At 43.1% G+C, this 23,459-nt stretch overlaps 1 protein-coding gene across 1 annotated transcript; it reads right to left on the bottom strand.

Moving 5' to 3' along the window:
* Window positions 1-448: 448 nt before the first annotated feature.
* Window positions 449-23,295, bottom strand: LOC117579306 (nascent polypeptide-associated complex subunit alpha, muscle-specific form). The gene is made up of 6 exons (XM_034265115.1): window positions 23,027-23,295; window positions 21,884-22,516; window positions 2,955-8,616; window positions 2,745-2,873; window positions 1,546-2,282; window positions 449-1,480 (listed from the first exon to the last, which is right to left on the bottom strand). The coding sequence occupies exons 3-6, from the start codon at window positions 8,605-8,607 to the stop codon at window positions 1,259-1,261; spliced, it is 6,741 nt and encodes a 2,246-aa protein (XP_034121006.1). The 5' UTR covers window positions 8,608-8,616; window positions 21,884-22,516; window positions 23,027-23,295; the 3' UTR covers window positions 449-1,258.
* Between the last annotated feature and the right edge of the window lie 164 nt (window positions 23,296-23,459).

Genomic DNA, 23,459 nt, shown 5'->3' on the forward strand with positions numbered 1-23,459 from the left:
TTGGTGATCTGGTAGATATGGTCATTCCATACGGAATGTCGTTTTTGGCGTTTTCTTTTATCTTCAAAACTGTAGGTTTGGGAGCTTTTCGCCCTTTTGCGGGGGCGGGGCTAATTTTGGAAATACACTGGTTTCGGTGTGGGCATACTGCAGTCTGGAGCCAACATTTGGTGGCTCAAGCTCTTCTAGTCTCTGAGAACTAGCCGACAAACAAGACGGACAGACAGACATGGCTCTATCGACTCGGCTATTGATGCTGATCAAGAATATATATACTTTGTGGAGTCGGAAACGTTTCCTTCTCTGCGTTACATACAACCACTTTGTGCACAAATACAATATACCCTATTCACTCTTCGAGTACCGGGTATAAAAACACTTGTTTCAAGTTGCCAAAAGTTCACATTTCATATATTTTTTTTGTTTTAGTTTTTGATTTATGGTTTTAGTCTGTTTTTATGGTTGCACAAAACTTACGCATGACAATTACATACATACATAGAAAATTACAAATCTATCTGAATTGATTTACCTTAAAGTCTGATATATACAATATATTCTATTCTGTACGTTATGTTAATAATTTCGTTTAAAAATACACAATACATAAATACACTCTTCTCTCTTATCTGAGTACAATTTATCTTTTAATAATTACACCTATACTTTTGCTAATTTGTTTTTGCTTGTTTTAAAACCATAGATTACACATTATCCCTAGATATTTAATATACAATACATATATTAATTTTCTTTAGCTGCTTGGCTGGCATACATTTGTTGTTGTTTGTGTCTCTGTCTGTCGTCTGTCTGTCTGATTTTTTACAGCATTACAAATCATTCCAATTTCTACCTTTCCCTCGGTAAGAGGGTCTATGTTTCTCCCGCTCTCTATCCCCCTCTCCACTATTTTTCGATTTGCATCGAATTTTGCATTTTACCCATTTTCGTTTTTCTTCGTTTTGAGTGTGTATAGCACCTTTGTATCACTTTGCATTAGCTCTAATTTAATTTTCTTTAAAAAAGATCTTCCATCTTCCAAAGACAAAGACGTGTGTGTGGTAAAAACTAGCTAATAGCTAAAATATATACCGTATTTATCGTATCTAAATTTCGATACAATTATATTCGTACTAATAGTTTCTGTTTCATTCAAATTGGTTTGCTCTCGTTTGCACATTAGTACTAGGGTATATCTCTATATTCATCAATTATCTAGGGGGTTCCCTTCATTTCGTTCTGGTTGCTAAATATATCTTTAAAATTTCATTAAAATTGTCTTGACGCCCAACAAGTTCTTGACACTGTCGTTGTATTTGATGAGCACCACCTTCGATGAGCTGAACATGTTCAGCTTCTCGCCGGCGCACAGCAGCTGCAAGCAGGTAGCCTTCTCCAGGAAATCATCGATCTTGAACTCCCGCAGCAACTGCTTCTGGGTGTTGGGCAATGCAATGTTGTTGTTGTTGCTCGGACAGAGCTGTGGGAGGAAGATGAGAAAAATTGTTAAATACATGAAACCATATATGGGACGGTCTAGCGTACCTTGTTGAGAAGCGTATCCTTTGATTTAACTTTAAGTAAATTGCACAAATCGTTCAGTAGTACCCATTTGTCACTGCCCTCATCTTTGAGCAAGTACAGTGGGGGTAGTGGCACGTCGGCCTCTTCAAATTCAAAAATATCACCATTTAATTCGTCTACATCCATTGTCTCGCTGTCCGCCAGATCCTCGTCATCAAGTCTATTCCGTTCTCGTTCTCGTTCCCTCTCCCTATCCATATTGTTATCCACATCCATATCCACATCCAGTTCCTTCTTCACTTCATTCTTAACAGTCACAACGCTTGTTACTAAATTATTCTCAACATTTAAATTCAGCTCCTCCTCGTTGTTGTTCTTATTGTTATTGCTATCCTCCTCCTGCTGCTGCTGATGCTCCTCCTCTTCGGTTCCTGGCTCCACTTTCACCATCATCGTTTTTGTTGCAGCTGCTGCTGACACATGTATTCCAGTCTTTGTTGCACTTGTCTCCCCATTCTGCCTTATCGTTGTCTCCACTTTCTTCTCCGGCTCCTCCTGCTGTGCTTCCTTCTTGGCCGCTAACAGTACATTTCCATTTACGTTGCTGAACAACTTCTGCTGCTGCCGATTCTGCTGCTGCTCCTGATGCTGCATCTGCTTCTGATTCACCTCTTCCCTTTCTCTACGTCGAGCTCTGCTCTTATCACAAGCTGTGTTCGGTACATTATCGAATATATCATAACCATATTCCTTAGCATCTGAAAAAGATTAACGAAAGATTCAAACTTTTAGAATACGATCTCTGAGATAAATAAAAGGGCATTTTATTCCCATATATAAGCTGATGAGATTGGTCGATTAAGGCTTTATCTGCACCTCCTGTCTACCCCATGTCCCGAACAGGTCGGGATGTATTTATGAACTGTACATAGCAATCCACGCAAATGCCATTTACTACAGATGAAACTGAACACTCAGATTTATTTTCCGTGGCGGGTTCACAAGAAAGCAGTTGCAACCATGGGTGGCAACCAGGATGATGCCCCAGGATTTTCTCGATACCTTTTTGAAAGTAAACCGGTTGGGTATACGAACCACCTTGGTGGGGAACAACCAACTGAGTATTCTCATAAATGAGAGGTTCTCTGCTTATCTATGTATATGTATGCATTGAAGATCCTGGACTGACGTTTCTTTCCATCTCCAGATGTTCCACTCACCAAAGATGTCCCATGGTCCCTGGAATCGCATTGGATAAATGTCAGCGGCGGCACTTTGTGCATCGCTGAGGTGTTCGCTCAGAATGCCACTCATCAGCTTGCTTGAAGCTAACGCCAGCGGAGTTTGACCTGAGCAGAAGGGAGACATCAAGGTTAGATGTGTTCGAGGGTTTCTTGAGGGGATTTCAATGTAATTTCATCGATACCCACCTGAGTACGTTGCCAGCAACGGGTCGGCTCCGTAGGAGAGCAGCAGTCGCACCACCTCCTCGTGATCGTTCTCAATGGCTCCGTGGAGCGGACGGATACCCGACTGGGCCGCCTCCGAGTGATTGGCCCCGAACTGGAGTAGGATCCGGGCAATCTCCAGCCAGCCCTGAGTGCAGGCTTCGTGCAGTGGCGTGTACCCAGCGTTGTCTTTCTGGTCGGGATTCATGTGCATGCGATCCAGGCAGTAGACCACTACATCGATCAGCCCCTGGCGTGCGGCCTTGTGCATCGTGCTCTGGCCCACGCCCTTGTTGAGGACCCACTTCTGGATCTCGCGCAGGACATCCATCTCGGTCTTGATCTTCGCCGGCAGATGGGAGCTGCCCGCAATGGTGCTGTCGGTGTCGTCCAGTCGTTCATCGGCCGCACTCTGATTCTGTTCGGAGAGGACATGCTGATTGGATGTGACATGGGCGTGGCCAACGGATTGGTTGTGGCTCTGCTGGTTCTGGTGACTGGTGGCCGGCGTCGGTCGCTTCTTCTTGCGTATGTAGTCGAAGCCGGAGCTGCCCTTTCGGCGCAGATACTTCCGCTTGTGCGTACACTGAGTGGCGGAGGGCTGCTTGTCCTCGACGAGTGTCCTGCGGGCCAGCAGCTTGTTGTCGTTGGCGCTCACAATGCTGTTCATTTGGTCGAGAAACTCCTCGTACTTCTGGTAGCTGATGGCCGCCTCCTCCTCGTTGTCGGCTCCGCCACCCGCCTCTTGGACGCACTCTGGCGGGGCCGAGGCGGGCCTCTCGGGACCCACAAATATCTCGCGTATGATCTCGCGCCGCTGCTGGAGCTTCGACTCGGTTCGGGTCTTGCTCTGCAAGACTTTGGTGTCGAAGATGCTGAAGTGCCGCCGGCTGGGATCGTCCAGGCAGCTGCTTGTCGTCTCGGCGTTGGCTGGCGGCGGCGGTGGCTCCTGCTGCTGAGGCTGCTCGTACAAGGAATTCGAGGCGGAGGTCTGCGAAGTCTCGCTGTGCAGGTGCAGGTTGGTGGAGGCCGGGGCTGACACGGAGACCGTGGTCTTCCTGCTGCTGCTGCTGCCGCTGGTGCCATTCGTCACCCGCAGGTGGAGTACATCAATTATAGACTTGGGCGTGTTCTCCTGATGCTGCTTGCTAGCGGCCTTTGTACGGGGTCTGCCTCCGCCGGCACGGCTCTTAAAGCATGCCAGCTCCTGGCTAATGTCCCTCCGCTCCAGATCAGGCAGGGAGGCGGCCACTTTGTTCAGCTTGTTGATGGATATCAGGCGATGGGGTATCTTCAGAGCCACCTTGTAGCGATACTCCTCCAGGTACAGCTGCTGCTGTGGCGAGGTCTTACTCTTGGTAGGATCTCCTGTAGACTGCAGCTGCTTCCCCTTGAGCATTGTGCGGCCATTCTGCTGGCTGCTGTTGGAGTCCATGGCATCCAGGCCGCGCTTGTTGCGCAGTCGCGTGACCATCATCTCCTTCTTGCTGTCCACCACCTTGCGCACGTACTTCCGCTTTATCTTCGTTGTGGAGTTGCGGATTATCTTGTCGTTTCGGAGAACTTTGCTGTTGGCCAGCTGCAGCTCCAGTTCCTTGCGATGCTTCGAGCGGGTCATCGTGTTCAGGATGCGGTTCTTGAGGGGGGGATTCGACTGTTGTTGCTTCTGCTGCTGTTTTCTGTGATGAAGAGTCTTGACTGATTTCTCCTTCTTCGCCTCCTCCTCCTCCTCCTCATCCTCTTCTTCATCCTCTTCCTCCTCCTCCCCGTCGTCGCTGGCACTGGTGTTCTCTAGACTCTGCTGCTGCTTGGCCTTTCCCTTGGCCTTTGCCGTCCCCTCGTGCTGCACTTTGTTGGAGGCAGATGGAGGAGGCGGCACTGATTCCCGCTTTACAGACTCCTTTTTGGACGCTCTCTCCTCGCTGGTGGAGGGTTGGCTGCCACCCTTTTCCGCTGCTGTCGCTACTGCGGCTGCTTCCTCGGCCGTGCTTTGGCCCGTCTGCTGGCTGCTCTTGCCCGTCTGGCCACCGAGGGACCTCTGCCTGGCACGGCCCTTCCGCATGAGGAGCGGCTTCTTCTGCCGCTCGGTTGTCCGTCTGTGCAGCTCTGTGGTGTCGCTCTCCGAGGAGCTGCTCTGTCCCGCCTTGGGCGCCAGCCTGGCCGCTATCCTTTGCTCCTGCTGCAGCCGCTTCTTCTCCCGCTCAACTTTGCTCAGCTTCTTCTGCGCTGCCCCGCCGTTTCCCAAAGAGGAGCAGATGCCATTCGTTGTCGTCGTCACTTGAGTAGTTGTGGTGGCCGCTGATTCCCCATCTGCTGCTGCGGCTGGTGGCTGCCGCTTGAGGATCCGTGCCACGGGGAGATCATCTTCACTGAGCTCCAGCTTTATGCTGCTGCTGGAGCATGCGGAGATCACCGTTGGTTGGGCTTTGTTGAGCAATTGCTCCACCAGGTTGTTGCAGGTGCTGCCCCAGCAGTCCAGCAGACTTCCCTTGAAGCCCAGATCCTCCTCCAGTAGGCCGAGATCTGCTCCTATTACACCCCCTCCTACTCCCGGATGGTTTGTCGCCTGAGGTGGAGCCGGTTCCAGCTTAATTTGTATGTGGTTCGTCACCTGGTGGCTCGGTGGCGGCCTAGTAACTGTGACTGCAGGAGGAGGCGGCAGGATGGCAGCTGGAGGGGCTACTGATACTGAATTAGTGGCAGATGTCGTTGAGGTGACCAGCACGGGCGGCGTGAACGTGAATCCCTTCAGCTCTGCCTTTGTACGGATGCGTGGCTCCGCCTTGGGCACAGCCATACACAAGGACAAGGAGGTGGGCGTGGCGGCGGTTGTGCTCGGTTCGGGCTGCACTTCTCTCTCCCGCTCGCGCTCCCTCTCTCTTTTGGCGGCCAGCGCCTGCTCATTGACGGCTATCACCGGCACTGGAGCGGACACTGCCGCCTCCATGGCTGCATCCAGACGAGCCTGCTTTGCCGCCGCCTGATTGTACTCCTGCAGATGCCGCTTCCTGCCAAGATAGTTGGGATTGCTGCTATTGTGCTGGTACTGGGGGCTGGGAGATGGCGACTGCGAGGGCGATGGAGAAGGCGCTGGCGTGAGCTCCATCAGTTGCGGCAGGGATTTGGGCAGCACCTGAACGATGCTTGTTTCGGGGGGCAGAACCTGATGCGGCGGCTTATGCCGCTTGGCATATGGATTCGTCTCCAGTACACTGGGACGCATCTGCTGCAGGGATTTGATCACCAAAGCAGGAGCTGGTGCAGCAGCAGCAGCTAAAGGAGCAGCCACAGGTGGCAGGTGAGGAACTGTTGTGGCAGGGGCCTGTCGTATCACAGCCGTTGGCGCGGGACTCGCTGGCGTTCCCGTTCCCCGGCTCGCTGCTGCCGAGAAGCTCGCTGTGATGTCGAACCTCGGTAGACCCAATCCTCCTCCTCCTACCACCAGGTGCGGCTGTTGGACAGCCTTGTACTCCGTCGTCGTCGTTGTTGGGGTCTGATGCTGAGGACGTTGGTACTTGTATTCCGTCGAGTCTGCCGTCTGCTTCACCGTACGCATAGACAGATCCAGTGGGGAGTAGAGCGCAGGTGCTGGCGCTGGCACTGCAGCAGGTACTGGTGCAGGCGGTGCCACCTGTTGGATGACTCTTGTGGCCGCTGGCAGGACATGGACATGGTTTCGTGGCGGCGGCTCCATGTTGAGGGTCTTCTTGATGATCTGAAGATTGAGCTCCTGCTCGCTGGCGGTATTCCGCTTCAGCATGTCGTTGATCAGCGCCCGGTAATTGGGTTTCGACACAGCCGGCGACTTCTTGGCAGCAGTCGTTGGATGTCCCTGACTCTGGGTTTGGGCAGCTGCCACCGGCACCGGCTGGTAACAGATGTCCGGTCCGTGGGGGTACACCTGCAGTGTGGTGCTGCTGCTGGAGGAGGAGGCGGATGACAGCTGGCTGGCAAGTGGAGGCGGCGGGGCGGGAGGAGTGGGAGAGGCCACGGCTCCTGCCGCGGGCGAAGGTGTCCCGTGGTGTCCGTGGTGGTGGTACGTCGAGTACGGCGTGGCACCCGTTCCAGTTCCTGTTCCCGTTCCAGTTCCTGTTCCCGTTACCGCTCCAGTGCCATGCTGTTGCAGGAGTTTCCCGTATTTGGTGGGATAGCCATGTGGGGGCGCGGCCACGGCGGCCATTGCCGGCGAGGAGTCCCGCTGTCGCTGAGGCGCCTCGGAAAGCGGCGGTGGTGGCAGTAGCGGCGGCTGCGGCGGCGGCGCTGTGTTGTACGGGTTGTGATACAGCGAGGATCGTTTGGGCTGCGGCAGGGTCCCGGCCAGAGCATTTTCCGGTTCGAGCTTCACGTAGCTCGTGGATGAGGTGGCAGAAGGAACCTTGGAGGAGGAGATCTTGGCATACCCATAACCAGTGGTTCTTCCATAGGCGGAGACTGTTCCTCCCCCTCCCAATCCTGCTCCTAAACCTGCTGCTGCTACCCCCCGAGAAGCGGGATAATCCAAGCTGGGAGCAGGCGTCTCCCGCACATACCTCTCGATGGCATTGTGGACAGTCGTCTGGAACTTTTCCGTGCTAAACTGCGGCATCGGCATGTACAGGCTCTGGTGGTGCGACTGGGGGGTCGATGTGGCCGTGGGCGGTGTGGGCGTGGACTGGTGCGGACTGCTGATGCTGGCTCCCCCATATCCCCCCGCCTTGCAACCTACGCCTGGCTGTGTGCCATAGCCGCCAGTCTCCGTATGAGTCCCAAATCTGCTGTCGGGCTGTCCCCCCACTCCAGGCTGTGGGCCGTATCCGGGTTGTGTCCCGTACCCGGGCTGTGGGGCATAGCCGGAATGGGGCCGACCACTAATCTGTTGTGCTCCAGGCTGTTGCCCTGGGCCAAATTCAACTCCGTATCCTGAGGCAGTGGCTCCTCCTGCCTGTGGCTTCTGGCCGTAGGAGGAGTACCTCTGAAGCTGATGCTGTTGCTGTTGCAGCTGCTGCGGTAGCTGATGGTGCATCTGCTCGTCCGTTGGCGGCCAGTAGGCCGTGCTGTGCGCATGCGTCGCCTGCTGCTGGGTGCTGGTGGGATACATGGCGGGATTCCCGTGGTGGTGGCGCAGACCCGAGGCCGCTGGCGGTGCTGGAGATGGCACCGATTGCCCCGTCTTGTACGGCCAGCTGGGGTGTGGCGGCTCCAGCGGCTCTAGCTGCTGTGGCAGCTTCTTGGCAGCCGTCAGATCCCGATTGGAGGTGTAGTACTGTAAATGCGGATCGCTTGAGGATGTGGCAGTGGCAGCACCAGCACCTGCCGGCGGCATAGGTTGCGAGGGTGCTCCAGCCAGTGTCCCTCGATTTCCGCTGCTGTTCATCATGTAGAGGGCCGTTCGGGAGCGCTGCTCCTCTCCTGCGGGATGAGGAGGATGTGACCCATAGCTGGTGGTGGAGGCACGCGGATGGGGATGCGGGTGCTGTTGCGGCTGGAGATGGTGTTGAGGTTGCTGTTGCTGTGGCTGTGGCGGCGTTGGTGGGTGGTGCAGCTGCTGCTGCTGGTGATGCGGAGGATGTGGATGTGTTTGGTGGTGCAGTGGCATTGACTGGCGCACCGCCTGCTGATGATGCGTCTGATATTCGTGATGTCTGTTGGGGTCCATTGTGATGACCTGAAAGAGCAATTGGGATTGATACCATAAATACAAAGGAAATTTTTGTGTCACTTCAATAGAAAAAACGAGGAGGAACGTGTGAGACGCTTCGTACGCGTCACAACTTTTATATCCGGTACTCAGCCAGCATATACTTATGTATGTACATAAATATATACGTATGTATGTATGTATCCTTAGTGTGATACATATGGATGTACTACATATGTAACCTTATGATTTTTTCGAATTTTTTTTTTCTACATCTGTCATCTACACCTTCCCCTAGAGTGTGCGAACGAGAAAGAATTGTCAACAAGTAACAAGCTTAAGCAAAGTTTCTGGACGGGGTGCGGGGTAGCCACTGCAAATTGATTTCTTCATTCTGGCTATAAAAATGATCGCATCAAATCCCAATTCGTTGATCTGACAGATAAGGCCATTCCCTACAGAACGGCGTTTTCTCTTATCTTCACAATTGCGGAAGGGGCGTGAAAACTTGATTCAGAGTAATATTACATGACTCTTCACATCAAATTTGGTGACTATGTACTGTTATGTTATGGTCGGAAACGTTTCCTTCTGTCTGTTACATTTTTCTACCACAGATACAATATACCCTATTTACTCTTCGAGTACCGGGTGTATCAAGATACAATTTAAAAAAAAAATGTATTTAAATATAAGAAGCTTTAAAAAAGAATGTAACATTTAGCAATTTTTCAACGAATCAAATGTGCATAACATGACAATGACCTTAAGGAATATACATATACCCCTTTTCCTACTACTCTTTCTTTTCTTGTTTATAATATTTAGCATGTATAAAAGTATTTATTATATGGCTATAAGCCATCTAACTCGAATCCTTATCGCATATGAACAAACTCCATAGAATGATGATGAAATTGCTAAAAACAAACCTACAACCTCAGTTTATACCTATGTACTCGCCTTATATTCGTACAGCAAATACTTAGAGCCACAGAGACAGTGAGACAGTGAGACTCAGAGAAAATGAGACAAAGAGCAAGAGATTGAGTTCAACGAATCTCTGAAGAACGTGAACGAAAATAAACCTACTTTCCAATTAACAAAACAAACAAAAAACAGCACGAAATGCTCCCAAAATGAATCACATATGGAATGAATTGGATAGATATGGCGGGAAAAATAAGAGTAAATCAGGAAGCGAATGGAATTACGTCAGATAGGAACAGTCTTTTCATGAACGAAATCCAACCATTTTCCACTTTTGGCTTCAAGATTAATTTTAAACGGAAGGATATCCCCAAAAATCTTACTAAAATGTCATAGTCGGTAAGTAATACTGAAATATGCCAAAAGCATTGCTGCCTTTTGCTGCCTAAAAAGAAATCAGTCGTAACAATGGAAAGAGTTTTTTGAAATGAAAAACAATTCTAAGAAGAAAATGAATAGAAGAGGGATACATTTTCTAAATTGGAGCCTCTGATTGTTTATGTTTATTGCCAGAGCATCCTGGTCTTTAGGCAGGCGTTTTCAAATATAATAACAATGCACATTCTTTTTTAGAGGTAGTGCTTCTTTTTTTATGTAACTTAATCTTAAATCTAGTTTAATGAATTCTGCATTCATTCTGCAAAGCAGATGAATGCATCTTTAATGGTTTTACCTTACCGTCTGGAAAATATTATGCTTTGAAATGCAAACGAACACATACATTTGTACATATGTAGAAGTGAGGGCACGGTTAGTGCGATTATTCTGAACTTGTTATGGATATTCATTCATCAGATATCCAAGTTTTAGGGAACTACCCCCCGAAGCAGTGCGAAAGCACTATTCACGTGTTGCCAAAGCGACAAACAAATACGCGATGAATAATTCAAGCAAATGGGTATATATAGGTAAAAATTACGAGGAATATCCACAGTAATGGCCATTTTCTGACAGAGATAATAACATAAGTGGGGGGAGAGAAAACAGCCATAATTTCTAACATAAACAAATTCAAATATAGTTATATGCCAAAATAGTGGAAACAATCCAACATACGAATGGGGGAAAAAGGAGACATGGCAAAATATCTATTTTGACTTGCCCTGAAATTGTTGACGGAACAAAACGGACGTACGGATCGTAGACGCAGCGGAGTGGTCCGTACGACCGTCCGTCAAGAGCTATTCAACAAAATGGATTTAGCATTTGTGCTGTGAATGCGTTGTAGGCGTGTTTAGTCCGAAATTTTGAATTGTCATTTTCTATGTGTTCTTTGTTATACCTGTGTACATACATATGTACTGTTCATGTATTTCATGTTCATTTGAATAAAATATAAATAAATACAAAAATTAAAGCATAGCATTCATACATATATCAAAATGATTTATACTTCCATACAATTGCTTCAAAGCATTCGCTAACATAACAGTCAGTACCTTACCTTGGTTTCTTCTTGAATATATGTATGTACATATGTATGTATGTATATTAATAAATACAAAATAATAAAAAATGTTAATTTATGTATGCATGTATTTAGATTTTGGATTCTGTGGACATTCTTATCAAGTTGTAAAAGGCTAAGAAAGATCACCCATGACGTCGGGATATGGTAGTTTTTTTAAACTACCCGATTTTTTAAGGTTTTTTCTAATTAATAGGGGAAAATTAAGAAAATCAAGAAGGGAAGTGTGAGACGCTTCGTACGCGTCACAACTTTTATACCCAATAGTGTTTTTTGTTTCGAATTGTACATTTTTTCTCCTTCCTCCACTCTCTTTTAGCTCGCCCCCCTCCCCTAGAGACGTACACTGCACGAAGCAGAGTGTGGAATGTGCAAAAAGTAAACAAAGCTGCTGGAAGGGATGGGAGGGTAACCACTGAAAAGTAATTTCTTCATTCTGGCTATAATAATTGGTATACCCGGTACTCGAAGAGTAAACAGGGTATATTGTATATGTGCGAATAACGGTTGTATGTAACGCACAGAAGGAAACGTTTCCGACCCCATAAAGTATATTTATTCTTGATCAGCATCAATAGACGAGTCGATAGAGCAATGTCTGTCTGTCTGTCTTGTTTGTGGGCTAGTTCTCAGAGACTATAAGAGCTAGAACCACCAAATTTTGGCTCCAAAATGCTATATGCTCACACTGAAACCAGTGTATTTCAAAAATTAGCCCCGCCCCCTTCCGCCCCCGCAAAAGGGCGAAAACCTCCGAAACCTGCCAAAGTGGGATCAGATGGGATCAGTATGGCCACAATAAAGAAATTAATTTGCAGTGGCTAAACCCACCCCGTCCCGCAGCTTATATTTGTTTTTTGCACATTCTCTCATTCACACTCTGCTTCGCGCAGACACGTCTCTGCCTCTGCCTCTGTCGCGTCTCTGCCCTGACTCTGCAGTGTGTGGCTCTAGGGGAGGGTGGCGGAGGAGTAGTGTTGTTGATGTAGATGACAGATGAAGAAAAAATGTAAAATTTGACAAATAACCGCTAAGGTGCAGATGTAGTACTGAGTGCCGGGTATAAAAGTTGGGACGCGTAAGAAGCGTCTCACACGTCCCTTCTCGTTATGTTTGTAAATACATATTTATATTTATTTATTAATCTATTTAATCCTTAATATTTATTTATCGACTGAAGGCATTTAAATATCGCGAAGTTCTAATAAATGATTCACAAAAAACATTCCGTCCCTTTCTATTTCCTCATGTGAATGAACTCGACAATAATTATAAATAATTCCATTATCCATTGTCCATCTCGAATCTAGCAGCAACAGGCCATAATTTCGCTTTCTCCTTCGTGTTTTAGCAAACATTTTTGCATTTTACCTTTGCTTCCATCTTTCGTTCATTTTTTTATCTCTTCGATTTGCATACACATATTTGCCATTAAAAATGGTAATTTTACAGCTGCGAGTGGTTTTGTTCATCAAAAATGAGAAAAAGAGTTAAAAATTCCCTGCGTTTTGGCCTTGGCTTAAAAACCCAACAAATATAGACAGACAGACGGACGGACAGACTTTGCCATAAAATAACTCGAGTTTTAGGTGAGAAGAACAAAGCGCATTGGATATACCACAAAAAATAATAGCAATATTTCAAAGTTTTTGTGTTTTAGGCGCAAATTTTGATTTTTTAATTTCTGTCATTTGTTTTTGTAACTTCCTGCAGCTGTTGTTTTTGTTATACTAGGAAAAAGCCTAGAAGCCGGACTAGGAAGAACAAAAAAAGTGATAAACATCGCGTCTGTTGCTGACCTACAGATCTGTGAAGTGGACTTTTGTTCCCCAACTTCCCAACTTTATTCTATTTTTCTAAATTGATTGACTCTTCCAGAAATGGTTTTGTGTAGGGATGCAGTATGTACATTTTTGCACGTATTTATCAATACCTTGTTAAGGAATCTAAAGAAAACAAATTTTTCAAGGGTATTCAGTTCTTCGGCTTGCTCAAAATCTAATACGAGTATGTAAGTACATATGTACATATTTATTTGTTTATTATTGCTTCTATTTTTTGCTATTGCCCCTGCCGTCTGCTGCTGTTATTGTTGTCTTGTTACAACACCCCTCGGGCTAAAGCTTTTGCTTTGTTTTATTTTATAATTTCAATTTCACATTTCGCAAAGGTTCGTTGTGCTCTTACGTCGCCTTCTTATTTTCTCGTTCGCAGTTCGCGTTTTCATTTCATTTGCGGCTGCTGCTCTCGTACGAGTATTCGTTCGGGTTTTGTATCGGCATCGGCGTTGCTTTTGGTGTGTATTTATATATCATTTGCAATAACAAAATAAAAATGCGTCACAAATTTATTTGCACTTTTGCTGTCGGACATTCGTATCGTATCAGACCCTCATTCTCCCGCAAGCACACACAGATACAGACACATATGTATAGCCTTGACCTCTACACAATCTACAACAGCTCGGTCTGGTACTCTGCCTGCGACGGGGGGCTGGCTGCTGGATCGGGCTAAAGTTCTTTCCAACAAAAAAATTGTGTTTTTATTGTACTTTATTATATTTGGTTTTTGTTTGTTTATGCTGGCCCATGCCCCAACTGAATTGAAACTTTCTACAGATCACAAATTGGGATTGGGGAACATTGAAAAGTAACTGGGAAAATGTATTTCTAAGGAATCTTTTGGAATGCTAATGAGTATTAAATTTTGCGAACCCATTCTAAGTTAACTTCCTATTTCTGATACGTTATCAGATAAATCATGTCAATGCAATTGAACCTTAAAAATGGTTACTCCCGGCTAAAATATATAAAATTTGTATTACATTTTGTAAGTAATGAAACGCATTCGGTTTCATTTCGATTTGTACTATCTTGTTATGTGATTGTAAGAAATTGTGTTCGAAAGAGAAGTTCTTGAATTTGTACATATGTCAATACATGGCAAATCGTCTGATTGAATATTCTGTATTTAACACACACGTTTCCTATAATTTAAATACGGCAATTTTGCGAATTGCACCTACAGATATTGTATTCTAGAATAATTCATTGAGTATTTCCTGATTCATAAATGTACATACATATGTACATACGTACATAAAAGTATTCACCTATAAATGAATACAACTATAAAACAACTTGAAACGACCAAACACTGTTAAAAATCGAATTATATATTGTAACATAAAATGTATACAAATACTCTTTTCCCTTTACCTATTTAAAGTACTTAATGGCACAAAAAAAGGACCCAGACTTTTCTGGTACATTACTTTCAATATATTGAGGTGATGACGGAGAGGCTATACACATAAATGCCTTTCTCAGATTGGTTTTTAAAATAACAGTAGTTAAAATACAGGTAAACGTAAGGCAGCGGCAGAGCTGTGACAGGGCACAGTTGAAAAATACTATCCAAAATACATAGGTTTAAATACATAGACACATTTTTACATACTTATATGAAAGTATAAATACATATCTCTTAACCTATTTTCATATTGGGAAGAAAACATTTTATATTGAATATCAAAATCACGTAGAAGAAGAAGATAGACAACCACGTAAATGAGCGCCAAACGCGACATACACGAGATCATCATCATGATCATTAAGTACCGTTGCTGTTGTTTTTGTTGTTGCCACTTTGGGGGCCAAATGTAAATCGCTAGTGTTGTATCTGTCTTGTGTACAGTGTGTATCCTACATGTATTTGTAGTTTGTGGCTGCTTTTGTATCTGTATCTGCTATATCTTTGTAGAATTATTGTCGACAGCACAACTACAAAATGCTGTAATACATAAAATAAGATCCGAACCGTTGACGATGCCGACACAGAGCCGAATGTTTGGCGAGACGAAAACGATTTAGACAGGGAAGAGGGAAGAGCTAGAGTCGTCAAGTGCTCTCCACATGTTCATTGAGTCGCTGTTTGCCTAAGAGGATGATGACAAAATCAAATAAAGAGAAGCAATGGCAAAAGAAAAAGCAACAACAGCAGTCCATGCGGTACAATTTATGATAACAACAATGTCAACGACTCCCCCGACTCCATGATTACACCACTGCCCACTCTTCTTTCAACATTCACTGGGTTTTATGCTTGCTTTTTTTAGTCCACCATTCTTACACACTACACTCTCTCGCTGCATTTTCTGCCGCCGCTGAGGCTCTTCTGCACGCTTCACGGTTCACGCTCTTCTTTCCCTCCGCCAACTCTTACTAGCAAAGATGTATTTGTGCGAGGTACGGCATTTCTGAAACATGTCCATAAAAACTTGGCTATTTTTGTTCCGTTTGCTTGTGTGTAGAGCAAGAGCGAAACAGACAGTTACAGAGACAACTTTGTACAAAAAATACACCTTGCCGCATACACTCTTCTCTTCTTTTACCGCAGAACCTCTGTTGCTCCACTTTTTCTTGCCCCGCGCTTCCTTAATCCATATCTTACCATTCAATTACACGCTCAACTCTCCAGTGGCCGTCTCCATCACCCTTACAGACATTCATGCAGTGCACACGCGTTTTTACCCTGCCTTCTCCCTTTCACAGCAATACCAGCCCAGCAAAAACAGCAACAACGGAGATTGTCCTGCTTCTCCCTCTTCGTGTTGTTCTTGTTGCTTTTGCTAATTTTATTTCAATTTATTAGCATTTTATTTGCTTTTGCTTGAGTTGTTTTGTTTGTTTCTCAATGCCGCCAGTCTCGTTTTGTCATTGTTGCCGTTGATGCACTTCTTCATTGCTTTTTGGAAGGAAATTTATCATACCATGATTTAATTGCTTAAAATATGAGTGAGGAAATGTGACAATAATAAGGAAGGGAACGTAAAGAGAGACAGGCAAGTCGAGAGAAAGAGAAGAGTAAGTAAGAGTTCAGTACAATCTCTCAATTGCACAACCTAAAAAGATTTTCGCGCTTGGAAGCTATCCATTAAGAGCGATTTTATTGTAATCAAGCTAGTTAAGGTTAAACAAAAGACAAATACAAACACTTTACATTAACTAATCAATTAACTTTGATCAATCATCTTTATTTTAAATAAAGGTAAACCTTTATCTGTTATAATATTGGTAGAAGTAATATTATTTTGACAGCAACTTTATATGTTTTGAGGTTCGTGATCCACTCCCACTTGCATTCTGTTCTAATTATTGCCATTAGTATTACTTTAGTTCCGTTCTAATAGATACACACTAATCAAGGAAAATTTCGATTTCACATATAGAAGAGCCAGAAAAGAGAGAACAGACCGAGGAGAACAGAGGATAAGATATGTAATATGATAAATGAGGAAACGGAAAAGAGTTTCGGGAAACGACCATTCTTGAATTACTAGATAGCTATTTAGCAACCGCAGTTTGTGGGCGTTTTTGAAGAATTGCGTTTAATTGTTGACAAAACCAATAGACCGATAGATGGGCGAATATCTCGAGGGGGGAGCCCCCGTGGATCCTCGCCGACCATGGGTCGTCCTGTATAGGGACACATGGGCTATGAGTCTAGCGGACAGACCTACTGAGAGACCTGTGCCTTGCAGATCGTGCCGATTAGTTCGTCTTCGCAACCTTTTAGTAGCTTGAGGCGGGTCTCGATCTCATTTATGCGCTCCTTTGGAACCTTTTCCTTCTCCATCAGCTCGCGTTCAGTGCGACTCTGGTCCACCAGATGTCTGACAAGGGCTAAAGGCACTCTTCCTGCTTCTCTCGAGGGCATTTTATCTCCTTTTAAATTTTTTTATTTTTTATTTTAAGATAATTCAAAAATGTATGCTTATCAATAAGCAAAATATGAACTGTGTGTTTTGGAAGAGATTTGATGTCTATTTGATTTAACTTGCTACGACTCGGTATGACAGCCCAATCCTAAGCCTACTTGCTATGCCAAATTGAACTACTGATTTATTTATTTATCGCTTGCTACGGTATCGTATTCTCGAGGCATTGCGGAGTACATCATAGATACATATGTAAACACATTTATGATCTAAGTTGTGGATGCTCAATTGAATTTGTGGACAAAGAAAAAATTACAAAATATTTTATACGAATATATATACATATGTACATAAACTGCAGATTAGCAGATTAAAAAACTCCGACAGTTCAGCCTTCAGTTGGTATTTGGTGTATGTAGGATAAAATTATGATCAAGAGTTGATCAGTGAAAGTGTATGTAGGATAAAATGATAATCAAGAGTTGATCAGAGAAAGTTTCTTTCCTGCACATTGTATTTGTGGGGAATAACGGTTGTATGTTACTCACAGAAGGAAACGTTTCCGACCCCATAAAGTATATGTATTCTTGATCAGCATCAATAGCCGAGTCGAATGAGCCATGTATGTCTGTCCGTCCGTCCATATGTGCGCCTGGATCTCAGAGACTATAAAAGCTAGAGCCACCAAATTTGGTTAAAAAATGGTTAAAATACAGATGTTCTACTGATTACCGGGTATAAAAGATGTGACGCGTAAGACGCGTGTCACACGTCCCTTCACGTTTAATATCGAAATTCCCTTTCGCACTGAACAACAGGTGTGAAATGGAACAAAAAGCAACAAGTTTGACAGTCAATTTCGAGAGTCAATTTGTAAATGATTTGTGTGTGTAACCGTATATGCATGTACATACGTATTTACATATGTATGTATTCACTCATAAATATATAACTACATAAAAAAATACTTTTAGCTTGAGTCATGTATTTGTTTATAAACTGATATTGCACACATGACACTTACTTTCAATTCAAACTGAAAATTTCTTGGGTTAAACCCTGAGAACGAGTACGACAGCGAAATTTGAGAGGAAGTTTTAGTAGTTTTTATACCCGGTACTTGTAGACTAAATAGGGTGTATTGTTTTTAGCCTCAAAAGTGGATGTACATATGTAACGCAGAGAAGGAAACGTTTCTGATCAGCATCAATAGCCGAGTAGATATGGCCATGTACTTCTGTCGGTCCGTTTGCTCGTCTGGATGTCCAGACTATAAAAGCTAGAACCACCAAATGTTGCATCCAGATGGATTGGATATCGCACTGTTACAAGTGTATTTAAATTGTTTGTATTATTTTGTTTTGTCTAGCCAGCAGTCGAGTTGGTAGCTGGAATTGTTCGATTGTACATATCTACGCTCACACTATTACTAAAAACAGACCAAGTTAACAAAATTTGGCAAAAGGGCAAACAAGGAAAAAGTCCCGGTACAAAGTAAATGTATAGAATTGGGAAAATCATTATGGAGAAAGAGAGGATAAAATGTGAAATGAGGCAGCGTATACCACAAGGTTTACCACTTGAAATTTATGAGAACAGCTTTTTTTACTGGATAAACTTTCAAATTTGATGGGCCTTACAAGACTAAGTTGGAGGGCACTTCATAAATACTATACAATAAACGCCATATGAAAGACTTAGACTAAGTAGAAAAAATGTTCGGGTATATTGTTTATTTATTTATAGTTTTAAAGCACGTTTAAGCCTATTTTAGTTTATTTAAACCAAAATATAAAACCCTGTCAAAATAAGCATATACATATATATGTATGTATGTAGATTTAACATATAATTCCAGGGAATCTGAACTTAACAGATAATAGTGGTTGCAAAGAGCCACAGTTACAGTTCAATTGCACTGTTTTTATACAAATAATTCTCTCTATTCTATAAATATACCAAATGTATGTTTATGACTATTTGATATGCTCCCTTAATGTTCATATCCCTTTCAAAGCAAACTGCCACACAGAGCAAAAATAACCAACACAAATGGTACTATTTCTTCAAAGCTAACGTTATTCTTCATTCAGTTAACACAAACACATGAACCGAGAAATACAGAGATACAGACAGACAAACAGCCAACAGTATTGGCTTGTTCTGTTTTTGGTTTTCTCTGCTGTTTGTTTCGAAATAAACCGGTTAAAAGCTTTCAGCACAAAAAGCACAACAGATCAACAGAGAGAGGAAGATAGAGATAGAAAGAAAAGAACAGCTCATAAAACAGAAACCGTTTAAGCGTACAATAGGCGCACAGATAGGTAAAGTACGAGGGGTATGAGAGAGTACAGGAGTACAGGGTGCACAAATGGGGGAAGTGAGGTAGGGAATTGGGGCGCCCGCTCAGATAGATTGACTACAACTACGATTGACTACGACTTGCGCACAGCTGCACAAAAAAAACACAGTTGCACAGATCGATTCAGTTCTCTTTACTCTCTCTCTCTTTCTCTATGTATGTCTCCGGTTATCATACCCGTCAACAAAACTATCAACAAATCAAATGAATGAATATGAAATTATATTTTTTTTTTTTTTTAAAGAGAGGTTGATAGAAGATCATAAATTTAAATTTAAATTACTGCAAAATACTTTAATATGATTACATTCGCGTATCTAAAACAGGGCTCGGCACCCATACAATTAAAGACGCACGCAAAACGGAGCATTTCACTATATGGGTATTGGTACGAATCATTGTAATACGCGTGTATACCCTATACCCTTTAGAGGCCGTGCTCGGCCGTGCCGAGCCCTGATCTAAAAGAACCATCAAAAAGTCTACACCCCTTGAATACAACAATTCCAGTGACTAATATTTCTTTGAAGATGGGTTTCCACTAACTAAAGCGTGAGTTTATAATATAAGATTTTGTATGTATTTAAAGCTGATATCCTCTAGCCAATATTAAATGCGACTGTTTCTTATATATGTGTGTAAATATGTTTGTGAACATATGTACATATGTATGTATATATTGTACCCATTAGAATCTCAAGAATATATAAACAATATAGAATACTTTTTATACCCGATGCTCGAAGAGTAAATAGGGTATATTGTATTTGTGCGAATAACGGTTGTAAAGTATATATTCTTGATCAGCATCAATAGCCGAGTCGATAGAGCCATGTCTGTCTGTCCGTCTTGTTTGTCGGCTAGTTCTCAGAGACTATAAGAGCTAGAACCACCAAGTTTTAGCTCCAGGCTGCTGTATGCTCACACTGAAACCAGTGAATTTCAAAAATTAGCCCCGCCCCCTTCCGCCACCGCAAAATGGCGAAAACCTCCCAAATCTACAATTTTTAAGATAAAAGAAATCAAAAAACGCCATTCTGTAGGGAATGACCATATAACAGATCATCAAATTGGATCATTATTATAGCCACAATGAAGAAATTAATTTGCAGTGGCTAAACCCACCCTGTCCAGCAGCTTTTGTTGTTTTTTCACATTCTCTCATTCACACTCTGCTTCTGCAGTTGCCGCTGCCTCTGACGTAGTTATGTAGATGTAGATGACAGGTGTAGAAAAAATGTAAAATGTCAAATGTAAAATTCGAAAAAAAAAAACAATATGGTATGTACACTGACTGAGTGCCGGGTATAAAAGTTGTGACGCGTAAGATGCGTCTCACACGTCCCTTCTCGTTAGTGTTAGAAACAGCGGGAACCAATTATCAGGTATACACAAAAATAATATACACATCGATTGCCAGGTAGGATTGACACAGAATAACAAAAAACTCCTGGTGCCAAAACATTGCAAGCATTTTTATTATTATTTGTTCTCTTTTTTTTATCATCTTCGGTAAACCGTTGCCTGATTTCGATCAAGATTAGCCAACAACGAGGAGAACACACACACATATTTGAAGAATGTAAGATGTTAAGGTATAGTTTATGTGTTTCCGTGTGCTATTAATGTTGTTTGATCTGAGTAATTTATGAATCAGTATTGACAGCGACATAGAGGGAGAGGGACAGAGCAAGAGACGCTCACGGCTCTCACAAACTCTTTACAAGCTGATAACTGAAAACCTAACAGAGAAACGTGACGGGGAAAACGTTGCTTGATATTCCAGATAATTTGATAGGGAGAGTGCATGAAGATGACATGCTACTAAACTGTATTTATTTAAATATTTATTTATTAACTCCATATCTACTTACAGTTGTATTCAATGAAATATTAAAGCTGCACCTCATCACTTTCAAAATTATCATTAACAACAATTATCATAACATTCAACATGTTATACCTTTTTGAATAGACTGGAATGTAAGCATCTTCTTGTTTTTCAGAACTTTTGACAAATACTATTGAAAGTGTGCGAGTATTTTAAAAAAGTATAAAAACAAAACCAATTATGAAAACTATTATTCAAATTCTTGAAAAAAGTGTGAGGATTGTTGGTTTGAGCCTTACGAGCTTCAGCGTTTATGAAGTGGTACTTCCATCGAAATGGGTGAATCTTAAATGCGTTATAGCAAACCCGTCAACCAGAGCACATTTTCGCAGTGCTTTAAGAATTATAGGTTAAAATCAAATTGAAGCCTGGGCAGGACCTTATTGCCCCATGCCTGTCGTGAGAAAGGCCTTAATAAAACCAAACTTATAAGTTTAAACAGAACAAGGTTAATTATATTTTAAGGAATTAGTAAGGCACAATAAAACAGTCGAAATCCCCAAAAGCAGAGAGGTATTTTCTTTCCCTCCTACTAACCCAAGAATAAGTGTGAACGGGGAGCGACAGCAAAAGCAGCAGCTGTTCTTATCAGAAAGCAAGCTCAAAGTAACTGTAAAAAAGCCACCTGTAGCCATTTCACATGCTCCCAAAAAAGGAAAAAGGAAGAGCCAAACCAACACAATTATTAATTCTCTCTTTCTCTCACACTTATTGGCATTATCTGCCAAGACACACAGCAACAGCTTAATTATGGTACGCATTCACTAGATTATGTGTTCAAAGACAGATATAGAAATATTTGAAGAGCTTAAGTATATACATATATACATATGTAGGTATGAATATGAATGCATGAGTTCTCACCTCCAGTGTGTGGGGGAGCCCTTGAAAAAGGCTAATGTTTTAAAGTTGAATATTTGCTTCGCCAATCCCGCCCACGTGGGGGGCCTTCACTCCTTCCCTTTTTGTTGTTTGAGTTATTTCTTTTCTTCTTTAACAGTTATTTAGTGTAACACCAATCAACATAAGCTTTGCCTTTTAGTTGTTGTAATTCCTTTTAGCATTGCTTTTCACTTTACTTTACTTTTCTCCAAGCACACATGGAGAGATTTCTCGTGCAACAACTTTTTCTCTCTCCCTCTTTCTTTTTTTCTTTTTCGTTGTTTAAAAAACCAGTATTTGGTGGCTTCTTTCACTTGTACTTTGTTGTTGTTGGACGCTTTTTTCTTTTTTGATTCAAGAAATTGTTGAATAACGGTTTCGGTTAGCCGCTATGTTGCTTCTGTTGTTGCTGCTTTTGTCATGAATTTCACTTTGCTTTCGCGGCTGGGCACGCATTGCTTCTCTTTCTTTTTCTCCTACCTACTCCTTCTTTTCCTCGTTTTATTTTTTAGCCGTGGGAAACCTGTCCAACAGCCTTAATTTTATTGTTGTTGCTGGTCCTGCTTCCTAACGGCGTCATCTTGTTGCACATTTTCCTTGAACATTCGTTAAGCACTTGAATTTTTGTAGTAAAACATATTTTGTACACATAAATGCAAAGCAAACAGCAAAAACAACAAAAAACGCTTATAATGGAACGGTTCATTGCCACACAGACACTCACGCACACGTACGTACAGATATTTCAACACAGGCAGACACATCATATTCGGTTCAGGGGGGAGTCTAGAGGGGGAGGAGCATATTCAGTTTCAAGGCAACTTCATTTCTTTACTCCTCCCTCGCACACCACACTCGTGCCCCTGGGAAACAAAGAAAATTTCACTTGTCTCGAAGAGACGCGCCGCACCACAGACACAAACACACACGAACACGCACACTCTTACACTTTTTGGAATATTTTGTAAATCAAATATTTCACATTCCAAAAAGGAATCAAACACAATTTACGAAAAATCACATTTATTGACACAATTACAAGGTTTCTTTTCTTGCCTTGTGTTGCTGTTGCCGTTTGCTTTTGCGTTTGCCTTTTGCTTTGCTTTGCTGTTGTTGTTGGCCTACTTTGTGTGTGGGGAATTTTGTAGTTGTATTTTTCCTCTGCTTTTTGTTGCTGCTGCTTCTCTTCGTTGAAAAAATTTCACACGCGCCGTTTTCTCACATCTTCCTTTTTGTTTTGTCGTTTACGTATATGAATTATTATATTTTTTGGGGGGATTGCACTTAATATTCAGCCCCATCGGGGGGTTGCGTTTATTGTGCGCGTATTTGCACCATAATAATTATAGTAAAATTTTTGTTGTAAAAGAAATAACTACGAGAGACGAGCAGTGTGACCGCGGAATTATCGATCAAATATACTGACGGGCCCTCGGAAATATACCGAAACGTACCCTTGCCTTTTCAAAATATATTGTTAATATGCCGTAAATCTTAAATCATTTTACTCGACTTTGATCTTCTGTTCAATATTACCAGCTACTTAAGACTCTCAGCT

The sequence above is a fragment of the Drosophila guanche genome, unplaced genomic scaffold (assembly GCF_900245975.1).
Source record: "Drosophila guanche unplaced genomic scaffold, DGUA_6, whole genome shotgun sequence".
Classification (NCBI taxonomy): Eukaryota; Metazoa; Arthropoda; class Insecta; order Diptera; family Drosophilidae; genus Drosophila; species Drosophila guanche.